Below are 11,678 nucleotides of genomic sequence, written 5' to 3' on the forward strand. Positions count from 1 at the left end.
GTGAGAGAGCGTCTGTGTACGTGTGTGTGCATGCGTGAGCAGTGTGTGAGTGTCTCTGTGTGTCTGTGTATGTATATGTGTGTGCGTGAGCGGAGTGTGAGACTGTGTGTCTGTGCACGTGAGTGTGCATGCGTGAGCAGTGTGTGTGTCTCTGTGTGTCTGTGTATGTATATGTGTGTGCGTGAGCAGAGTGTGAGACTGTGTGTCTGTGCACGTGTGTGTGCATGCGTGAGCAGTGTGTGTGTCTCTGTGTGTCTGTGTATGTATATGTGTGTGTGTGAGCGGAGTGTGAGACTGTGTGTCTGTGCACGTGTGTGTGCATGCGTGAGCAGTGTGTGAGTGTCTCTGTGTGTCTGTGTATGTATATGTGTGTGCGTGAGCGGAGTGTGAGACTGTGTGTCTGTGCACGTGAGTGTGCATGCGTGAGCAGTGTGTGTGTCTCTGTGTGTCTGTGTATGTATATGTGTGTGCGTGAGCAGAGTGTGAGACTGTGTGTCTGTGCACGTGTGTGTGCATGCGTGAGCAGTGTGTGTGTCTCTGTGTGTCTGTGTATGTATATGTGTGTGTGTGAGCGGAGTGTGAGACTGTGTGTCTGTGCACGTGTGTGTGCATGCGTGAGCAGTGTGTGAGTGTCTCTGTGTGTCTGTGTATGTATATGTGTGTGCATGAGCGGAGTGTGAGACTGTGTGTCTGTGCACGTGAGTGTGCATGCGTGAGCAGTGTGTGTGTCTCTGTGTGTCTGTGTATGTATATGTGTGTGCGTGAGCAGAGTGTGAGACTGTGTGTCTGTGCACGTGAGTGTGCATGCGTGAGCAGTGTGTGTGTCTCTGTGTGTCTGTGTATGTATATGTGTGTGCGTGAGCAGAGTGTGAGACTGTGTGTCTGTGTATGTATATGTGTGTGCGTGAGCAGAGTGTGAGACTGTGTGTCTGTGCACGTGTGTGTGCATGCGTGAGCAGGGTGTGAGTGTCTCTGTGTGTCTGTGTATGTATATGTGTGTGCGTGAGCGGAGTGTGAAACTGTGTGTCTGTGCACGTGTGTGTGCATGCGTGAGCAGTGTGTGAGTGTCTCTGTGTGTCTGTGTATGTATATGTGTGTGTGTGAGCGGAGTGTGAGACTGTGTGTCTGTGCACGTGAGTGTGTGTGAGACAGTGCGTCCGTGTATGTGTGCAAGTGTGTGCGTGCGTGTGTGAGACAGTGTGTCTGTGCACGTGCGCGACGGAACGGAGTGTGGTGGTGGCTGGGATCACTACAGTGTCACAAATACACACTCAACTTTGCTAATGTCAACAGTCACGGTGCAGTAAAAGTCCTTGGCCAGTCGGGGCAGTGTTTACGCCACTGTCAGCTCTTGCTGGAAACCTTCCATGGATTTGGAAGGGAAGAATGAGTTGGCTAAGAGTTGTTAAAGTGCGAGCTTTCAAGGAATGAGACCCCTTTCAGAAAGGCAGCGGTGGGGCGGGGGGGGGGCTGGTGTCAGACTGAGCAGGTAGGGTTAAGTCATCCAGGAGGCTATGGGGTTAATACTGTCTGGGGGCACAGGCCGCTCTGCTTCGGCTGATCAGAGACTGAGCTGCAGCCTCTTGTACTGTGACTGCATTTTCTACATCACATTAGTCATTGTCACAAAATATAGGCCTTTCGAGAGCTTCAATGTCAGAGGCTTGCAAGCAGGCTCTCAGAATAATTTCCGTGCCTGCGGTTGCTCTAATTACATCAGTCAGATGTGACCATCAGCGCCAGGTTCAGCCTCACTAACTGTCCCAGACCTCCTCCTCCTCCTCCTCATCAACACCCAGCCCTCGGCTTTACTGAAAGTCTCTCCATCGAGTCCCTTGGCCCTCCTCCATCTGTTGATTCCCACTTTCCCGGTATTTTCCCCGATTCCCGCCCTTTGAAAGTTCTGTGAAACTACTCCCAAATGTCCCAGATTACAACCGCTGACCCCCTCATTTCCTCACTTCCCGACTCCATTCCTGCTTTGGGTGCCGGTCCCACTTTGCTTCTATCTGTGTCCCTCGGGTGATAGGGAGTGCCAGTGAGAACAGTTTCTCCTCTCCCTCAGGCTGTGACCACCCCTGCCACGGGTTCTGGGCTCCCCCCACAACCTCCTTCCTCCCAATACCCCCGGGTCGCGGGGAACATCCTTCCCGAGTTGACCCTATCTAGTCCTGTTAGTTTTGCAAGTTTTCCTTGGGATCCCCCTCTCGTTTTTCCCAAGCCCCAGAGAATATCATCCTTACTGGCCCTCCATAGGTCAGACCGGGGGTGGGGGATATTAAAGGGAGTGGGGAGTGAGGGGGGAGAGTGGGATTAGACTGGGTGGGATATTAAAGGGAGCGGGGAGTGAGGGGGGAGAGTGGGATTAGACTGGGTGGGATATTAAAGGGAGCGGGGAGTGAGGGGGGAGAGTGGGATTAGACTGGGTGGGATATTAAAGGGAGCGGGGAGTGAGGGGGGAGAGTGGGATTAGACTGGGTGGGATATTAAAGGGAGCGGGGAGTGAGGGGGGACAGTGGGATTAGACTGGGTGGGATATTAAAGGGAGCGGGGAGTGAGGGGGAGAGTGGGATTAGACTGGGTGGGATATTAAAGGGAGCAGGGAGTGAGGGGGAGAGTGGGATTAGACTGGGTGGGATATTAAAGGGAGCGGGGAGTGAGGGGGGAGAGTGGGATTAGACTGGGTGGGATATTAAAGGGAGTGGGGAGTGGGGGGGGAGATTGGGATTAGGCTAAGTGGGATATTACAGGGAGTGGGGAGGGAGGACCGAAGAGGGTTCCCAAAATTCCAGCAGTTGTTATTTGTTCTGAACCAGCGGGAGTAACATCTGGGACAGGAGCAGCCATTGGAGACATCAATCTCCTCGGGGAATTGGGTGCAATAACAAGACACAACATCTCAACTCAACATCCAAAACAGGAACAAATTTCCCTTCTCCATCACCTCTCCCCACCTCGGGACGTCCAGGGAAACCTCAGAGCCAAACAGGGATGTTCTTCTACTCGGGCTTAGCCTGTTGGATGGTGGGAAATGTAGCTGCTGTTGATACACAGCAAGATCCCACACACTGCAATGGGCAAACAGCCCAGGTCATCTGTGTTTAGTGATGTTGATTGAAGGATAAATATCAGCGTCAGAACCCCAGGCAGACCCCATCACAGCTCTCCTTCCAAATAATGGTCTGGGGATATTTTGCACACAATCCCAACCACACCCTCACCCCAGCTCCCTCAGCGCTGAACCTCTAACAGTGGCCACTCCCTCACCGTTGACCCTCCGACAGTGCCCGCTCCCTCAGCGCTGACCCTCCGACAGCGCCCGCACCCTCAGCACTGGCCCTCCGACAGCGCCCCCCGCCCTCAGCACTGACCCTCCGACAGTGCCCGTTCCCTCAGCACTGACCCTCCCACAGTTCCCGCTCCCTCAGCACTGACCCTCCGACAGCACCCGCTCCCTCAGCTCTGACCCTCTGGCAGTGCCCTCTCCCTCAGCTCTGACACTCCGACAATGCCCGCTCCCTCAGCACCGACCCTCCGACAGTGCCCTCTCCCTCAGCTCTGACCCTCTGACAGCGCCCGCTCCCTCAGCGCTGACCCTCCAACAGTGCCCTCTCCCTCAGCTCTGACAGTCCGACGGTGCCCGCTCCCTCAGCACTGACCCTCCGACAGTGCCCGTTCCCTCAGCACTGACCCTCCAAAGGTGCCCGTTCCCTCAGCGCTGACCCTCTGACAGTGCCCTCCCCCTCAGCTCTGACAGTCCGACAGTGCCCTCTCCCTCAGCTCTGACACTCTGACAGTGCCCCCTCCCTCAGCACTGATCCTCCGACAGTGCTCGCTCCCTCAGCGCTGACCCTCCCAGTGTACAGGCAGTTTTACTCTCTATCTAACCCCGTGCTATTCCTTTCCTGGGAGAGTTTGATGGCGGGGTGGGGGGGGGGGGGGTGCCAGTGTAGCGTATGCTTTTCTCTATATCTAACCCCTTGCTGTCCTGTGTGGGTCTGGTGGGGTGGCAGTTACTTGGCAAACAGGACGCTGGATGAGCAGACAGAGTCAGGCTGTGAGGAAGATTAGATTTCTCTCTGGCTCAGTGAACCTCTATCAGAATCCCACTGAGTTCTATCTCCGGCCCATCAAACAATCCCAGCTACCAGCCTCCACCAGAAACTTGTCACTTTATTGAACGAGGGCTGACACTGGTCCAAGCTGGATGATACTCCTGACCTGAGCAGCAACAGAGCCAACAGCAACCTGCATTCATCTAGCGCCTCTACAGCAGGGAACCCCACTTCCAGAAACAATCCCAGCAGCGTCAGTCTGGAAGGGGAGATCAGCGACAGCAGGCTGACAGCTCGGTCACTAGAGCGTTTGGAAGGAGGTGGAGAGGGGGGAGATGGACAGGGTGGGGGAAGCGGGTTGCAGGGCGAACTCCTGGGCTCAGGACCCCAGGCAGCTGAAGGCACGGTCCCCAGTGGTGGAGCGACGGGAATAAGGGGGATGCGCGAGAGGCTGGGATTGGAGGGGGTTACAGAGATAGGGAAGGGGTGTAGGGGGACGGAAGGGTTACAAAGGTAGGGAAGGAGTGTAGGGGCCGGAGGGGGTGAAGAGACAGGGAGGGGATGTAGTGGGGCAGAGGGTGATACAGAGATAGGGAGGGGGTGTAGGGGGCCGGAGAGGGTGGCGGAGATAGGGAGGAGGTGTAGAGGCCAGAGGGGGTTACAAAGATAGGGAGGGAGTGTAGGGGCCGGAGGGGGTGACAGAGACAGGGAGGGGGTGTAGGGGCCGGGGGGGGGGGGGGGGTGACAGAGATAGGGAGGGGGTGTAGGGACTGGAGGGGGTTACAGTGATAGGGAGGGGGTGTAGGGGGATGGAGGAGGTTACAGAGATAGGGAGGGGGTTACAGTGATAGGGAGGGGGTGTAGGGGGATGGAGGAGGTTACAGAGATAGGGAGGGGGTGTAGTGGCCGGAGGGTGATACAGAGATAGGGAGGGGGTGTAGTGGCCGGAGGGTGATAGAGAGAGAGGGAGGGGGTGTAGGGGATGGAGGGGGTTACAGAGATGGGGAGGGGGTCTAGGGGCTGGAGGGGGTCACAGAGATGGGGAGGGCGTGTATGGGACGGAGGGGGGTGACAGAGGTGGCGGAGGGGTGTAGGGGAATGGAGGGGGTTACAGAGATGGGGAGGGCATGTACGGGATGGAGGGGGGTGACAGAGATGGGGCGGGTGTTGAGATTAAGTGGGGATTCTGGGCCTGACACGTTAGGAAGGACCATCGCCGAGGATTCCAGAGGCTGTTCCTTTCCAGCTTCCAGGTGTAACTTCAACATATCCCCATGTGGACAAGCCTTTCGGAGATTTAGCCTCACACAGTGCGGAGCTCGAGGAACACGGCAGGCCAGGCAGCTACAGTGGAGCAGGAGAGTCGGAACTTGTTCAGGATTTCTGAAGCAGGGACCCGACCCGAAACTCTCCTGCTTCCCCGAGGTTGCCAGCCCTGCCGTGTTCCTCCAGCTCCGCACTATGTTGTCTCTGCCTCCAGCATTTGCAGTTCTTGCTACCTTTCAGAGATTTATGAGGTTGTTTTTCTGTGTTAGCAATCTATAATTTAGCACAAACACCAAATTCCACCTTTCCCTTCAACAAGTCAAATCTCCACGGAGGTTGCGCACAGCTCCATCTTTTTCTTCAAAACATGCCCCTTTCTATTTGTTTTCTCAAATCCACTGGGTATCTATTCAGCAATTCCCATCTTTTCTCCCAAGTTCTCCTCTTGGTAGAGATATTATTACACCCTGCTCCAGGAAGGATGCTGTGAAACTGGAAAGGGTTCAGAAAAGATTTACAAGGATGTTGGAGGGTTTGAGCTACAGGGAGGGGCTGAAAGGTCTGGGGCTATTTTCCCTGGAGCGTCGGGGGCTGAGGGGGGGACCTTATAGAGGTTTATAAAATCATGAGGGGCATGGAGAGGGTGAATAGACAAGGTCTTTTCCCCCCAGGGTAGGGGGGGGGGGTGGTTATCCAAAACTAGAGGGACACAGGTTTAAGGTGAGAGGAGGAGGATTTAAAAGGGACCTGAGGGGTAACTGTTTCACACAGAGGGTGGTGCGTGTATGGAATGAGCTGCCAGAGGAAGTGGTGGGGGCTGGTACAGTTACAGCATTTAAAAGGAATCTGGATGGGGACATGGATAGGAAAGGATTAGAGGGATATGGGCTAAATGCTGGCAGATTGGACTGGATTAATTTAGGATATGGGGTCAGCATGGACAGGTTGGGCCGAAGGGTCTGTTTCCACGCTCTACAGCGCTATGACTCTGTCTCTGGAGCAGGTGGGATTCAAACCCAGGCCTCCTGAACCGAGATCCCAGATCCCTCCTTTCTATTTTGATAAGCCACGACATAACCCGGGTTACTGACTGAAAAAAACAACTCACAATCCAGGCCCTGCAGTGCCCACCTCTGATAAAACGCATGGCCATCTTTGCAAAAGGCTGGGAATGACCCACCCGCAATCACATACCCGTGAACTTGCTCTGAAACATCACATTGGCTACAGCTGGTCTCACCCATAAAACCAGCCACCTTCAGCTGCTTCATCAATGACCTTCCCTCCATCAGAAGGTCAGAAATGGGGATGGTCGCTGATGATCGCACAAGGTTCAGTCCCATTCGTGGCTCCTCAGATACTGAAGGAGTCCGTGTTCACATGCAACAAGATCTGGACAATACCCAGGCTCGGGCTGGCAAGTGGAAGTGACACTCGCGCCACACAAATGCCAGGCTATGCCCATCACCAATAAGAGACAATCTCACCACTGCCCCTTGATATTCAATGGTGTTCCCATCACCGAATGCCCCACTATCAACATCCTGGGGGTTACCATTGACCAGAAACTCAACTGGACTCATCACATAAACACAGCGGCTACAAGAGCAGGTCAGGGGCTGGGATCCTGCAGCAAGTAACCCCCCTCCTGACTCCCCCCCAAAGCCTGTCCCACCATCTACAAGGCACAAGTCAGGAGTGGGATGGAATACCCCCCACTTGCCCCTGGATGGGGGCAGCCCCAACAAAACACTCGAGAAGCTCGACACCATCCAGGACAAAGCAGCCCCCGCTCGATCGGCACCACATCCACAAACATCCCACTCCCCCCACCACCCACCGACGCTCAGTCGCAGCAGTGTGTACCATCTACAAGGTGCTCTGCAGAAACTCACCAAAGACCCTCAGGCAGCACCTTCCAAACCACCACCCACTTCCATCCAGAAGGACAAGGGGCAGCAGGTACATGGGAACAGCACCCCCTGCACATTCCCCTCCGAGCCCCTCACCATCCTGACTCGGAAATTAAGCACCGTTCCTTCAGTGTTGCTGGGTCAGAATCCTGCAATTCCCTCCCTCAGTGTCAACTTACAGCACAGGGACTGCAGCGGTTCAGGAAGGCAGCTCACACCATGGGAGGTAGGTGTACCCCGGAGAGTGCATAAGTGGGAGAGCATGTGCGTGGGAAAATATGGGGCAAGGAGTGAGGGGAAAGGTGAATAATCAGGAGGACTCCTGGAAGCACACCAAGAAATCGCAAGCTCGCTTAATGTATGGCTGCTACAGGGAAGGCAATGGGCCTGCAAAGGATCAGACAATTCTAAGATTACAAAGGGGTCTTGATGAAATGGGTCGATGGGCTGAAAAATGGCAGATGGAGTTCAATCTGGAGACATGTGAGGTATTGCATTTTGGAGAAAAAACAAGCTTAGAGCTTATACAATTAACGGTAGGGACTTTGTTCAGTGTTGTATAACAGAGGGACTTAGGGGTTCAGTATGTAATTCTTTGAAGTCTGCATCACAGGTAGGCAGGGTGGTGAAGAAAGCATTTAGCACACTTGCTTTCAGTGCTCAGACCCTTCGAGTGTAGGAGTTGGGGACGTCATGTTGAGCTTGTACAGGGACGTTGGTGAGGCCTCTTCTGGAGCGCTGTGTCCGGTTCCGGTCTCCCAGTTATTGGAAGGATATTATTAAAGTGGAGAAGGTTCAGCAGAGATTTACCAGGATGTTCCCGGGATTGGAGGGTTTAAGTTATTAAGAAAGGTTGGGACTTTTTCCACTGGAGCGCAGGAGGATGAGAGGCAACCTGATAGAAGTTTATAAAACAATGGGGGGGGGCAAGATAGTGTTAATGGCGATTGTCTTTTCCATAGAGTGGGGGACATCAGGACCAGGGGGTTCATTTTTAAGGGGAGGGGGAGAGATTTTACCATTTTGTGCGTGGAATGAGCTCCCAGAGGAAGGGGTGGGCGTGGGGATAGTTACAACATTTAAAAGACATTTGGATAAGGACATGGATAGGGAAAGGTTTGGAGGGATACGGGCCAGGAGCAGGCAGGTGGGACTAGTCTAGTTTGGGATTATGGTCAGCGCGGGCTAGATGGGCCGAAGGGTCTGTTTCCATGCTGTATAACTGTATGACTCAATAACTGCAGCATTCAGCAACCATCAAAACCCATTAGAGAAACCATTCAACCACTGAAGCTCGGTATATTTAATGGACAGTTTATTCGGTTTCAGTTTATATCTGAGATGCTCATCATCTGACACTGAGTCTTATACCAGAGGCAGAGATGGTCAGGTGTGTGGGGGTGCCCTTTCAGAAAGCGAGAGGGGACACGCACAGCTCAGATATTCCAGCCAAAGCCTGGGGAAGCAGCATCTGTGTGACCTGCTGCATCCCACTGTCCACAAGGCAAGAGGAGGACATTCACCCAAATAAACCCCTACTACCTCCTCGACCTATCAATATCCTATCTTTCTTAATCTCTATGTTTTTGATGGTGCACAGAAAAGAAGGTAGGAATGTTTTAAAAAGCAAAGCTTGACAAGGGATGATTAGTGTTTGACATTTAATTACTGACCTCATTGTGTGCAGGCTTTACACAGCTACCTGTTCAAGCAGGGAAAACCAAGGGGACCGTATTAGAGGCAGCTGATTGGATATTAATGGTCAGGTTCAGCCAGTAACAAGGAGCTGATTGGTGCCCAGCTGGCGACTACTACTGCCTACACACAGCGATGTGATTGGCTCTAAGGTAGCCCCACCCCATGTATGGGCAGAGGGGGGTCAGTGTTTACTGAAGAGATTGGACGTCCAGAATGGTCACTCCAATCCTTACCCCTAAAGCAACAGTACGTTGTGTTCATACCCCCGTGTTATACAGCGACAGACCCGTACCCCGCCCCGTGTTATACAGCGACAGACCCGTACCCCGCCCCGTGTTATACAGCGACAGACCCGTACCCCGCCCCGTGTTATACAGCGACAGACCCGTACCCCGCCCCGTGTTATACAGCGACAGACCCGTACCCCACCCCGTGTTATACAGCGACAGACCCGTACCCCGCCCCGTGTTATACAGCGACAGACCCGTACCCCGCCCCGTGTTATACAGCGACAGACCCGTACCCCGCCCCGTGTTATACAGCGACAGGCCCGTAGCCCACCCCGTGTTATACAGCGACAGACCCAAAGCCCACCCCGTGTTATACAGCGACAGACCCATAGCACCCCCACCGCCGTGTTACACAGCGACAGACCCATACCCCACCCCGTGTTATACAGCGACAGACCAGTACCCTCCCCGTGTTATACAGCGACAGACACATGCCCCACCCCGTGTTATACAGCGACAGACCCTTGCCCCACCCCGTGTTAGACAGTGGCAGACCTGTGCCCCACCCCGTGTTATACAGAGACAGCCCCGTCCGCACACCCAGTTCTGTACCCTAGTGTTATACAGTGACAGACCCTCCCCTCAGTACTCTACGCCAGTGTTATACACTGACAGACCCCTCCCCCCAGTACTGTACCACAGTGTTATACAGTGATAGACCCCTCCACTGAGTGCTGTACCCCAGTGTTATACAGCGACAGACCCGTCCCCACTGGTACTGTACCCCAGTGTTACACAGGGACAGACCTGTCCCCACCAGTACTGTACCCCAGTGTTATACAGCGACAGACCTGTCCCCACCAGTACTGTACCCCAGTGTTATACAGCGACAGGCCCGTCCCCACCGGTACTGTACCCCAGTGTTATACAGTGACAAACCTGTCCCCCACCAGGACCGTACCCCAGTGTTACACAGTGACAGACCTGTCCCCACCGGTACTGTACCCCAGTGTTATACAGTGACAGACCTGTCCCCCACCAGTACTGTACCCCAGTGTTACACAGTGACAGACCTGTCCCCACCGGTACTGTACCCCAGTGTTACACAGTGACAGACCTGTCCCCACCGGTACTGTACCCCAGTGTTATACAGTGACAGACCTGTCCCCACCAGTACTGTACCCCAGTGTTATACAGTGACAAGATAATAAAATGTGAGGCTGGATGAACACAGCAGGCCAAGCAGCATCTCAGGAGCACAAAAGCTGACGTTTCGGGCCTAGACCCTTCATCAGAGAGGGGGATGGGGGGAGGGAACTGGAATAAATAGGGAGAGAGGGGGAGGCGGACCGAAGATGGAGAGTAAAGAAGATAGGTGGAGAGAGTGTAGGTGGGGAGCTAGGGAGGGGATAGGTCAGTCCAGGGAAGACGGACAGGTCAAGGAGGTGGGATGAGGTTAGTAGGTAGCTGGGGGGACTTCACCAGTTTCAAAATCTCCCCTACCCCTACTGCATCCCTAAACCAGCCCAGTTCATCCCCTCCCCCCACTGCACCACACAACCAGCCCAGCTCTTCCCCCCCACCCACTGCATCCTAAAACCAGTCCAACCTGTCTCTGCCTCCCTAACCGGTTCTTCCTCTCACCCATCCCTTCCTCCCACCCCAAGCCGCACCCCCAGCTACCTACTAACCTCATCCCACCTCCTTGACCTGTCCGTCTTCCCTGGACTGACCTATCCCCTCCCTACCTCCCCACCTACACCCTCTCCACCTATCTTCTTTACTCTCCATCTTCGGTCCGCCTCCCCCTCTCTCCCTATTTATTCCAGTTCCCTCCCCCCGTCTCCCTCTCTGATGAAGGGTCTAGGCCCGAAACGTCAGCTTTTGTGCTCCTGAGATGCTGCTTGGCCTGCTGTGTTCATCCAGCCTCACATTTTATTATCTTGGAATCTCCAGCATCTGCAGTTCCCATTATCTCTTATACAGTGACAGACCTGTCCCCACCGGTACTGTACCCCAGTGTTATACAGTGACAGACCTGTCCCCCACCGGTACTGTACCCCAGTGTTATACAGTGACAGACCTGTCCCCCCCAGTACTGTACCCCAGTGTTATACAGAGACAGACCTGTGCCCACCGGTACTGTACCCCAGTGTTATACAGCGACAGACCTGTCCCCACCGGTACTGTACCCCAATGTTATACAGTGACAGACCTGTCCCCACCGGTACTGTACCCCAGTGTTATACAGTGACAGACCTGTCCCCACCGGTACTGTACCCCAGTGTTATACAGAGACAGACCTGTCCCCCACCAGTACTGTACCCCAGTGTTACACAGTGACAGACCTGTCCCCACCGGCACTGTACCCCAGTGTTATACAGTGACAGACCTGTCCCCACCGGTACTGTACCCCAATGTTATACAGTGACAGACCTGTCCCCACCGGCACTGTACCCCAGTGTTATACAGTGACAGACCTGTCCCCACCGGCACTGTACCCCAGTGTTATACAG

General features: G+C 54.2%; 1 protein-coding gene across 1 annotated transcript in view; it reads left to right on the forward strand.

Annotated features, from left to right (window-relative positions):
- The window catches only part of LOC125450338 (kinesin light chain 1-like), a 59,991-nt gene extending 50,286 nt beyond the window's left edge, over positions 1-9,705 (forward strand). The window contains exon 7 of the mRNA XM_059641485.1: positions 9,211-9,705. Coding sequence (XP_059497468.1) covers positions 9,211-9,705 — 495 coding nt within the window. The remainder of the gene's footprint in view (positions 1-9,210) is intronic.
- The last annotated feature ends 1,973 nt before the right edge of the window (positions 9,706-11,678 follow it).

This window comes from Stegostoma tigrinum, chromosome 42 (assembly GCF_030684315.1).
Source record: "Stegostoma tigrinum isolate sSteTig4 chromosome 42, sSteTig4.hap1, whole genome shotgun sequence".
Classification (NCBI taxonomy): Eukaryota; Metazoa; Chordata; class Chondrichthyes; order Orectolobiformes; family Stegostomatidae; genus Stegostoma; species Stegostoma tigrinum.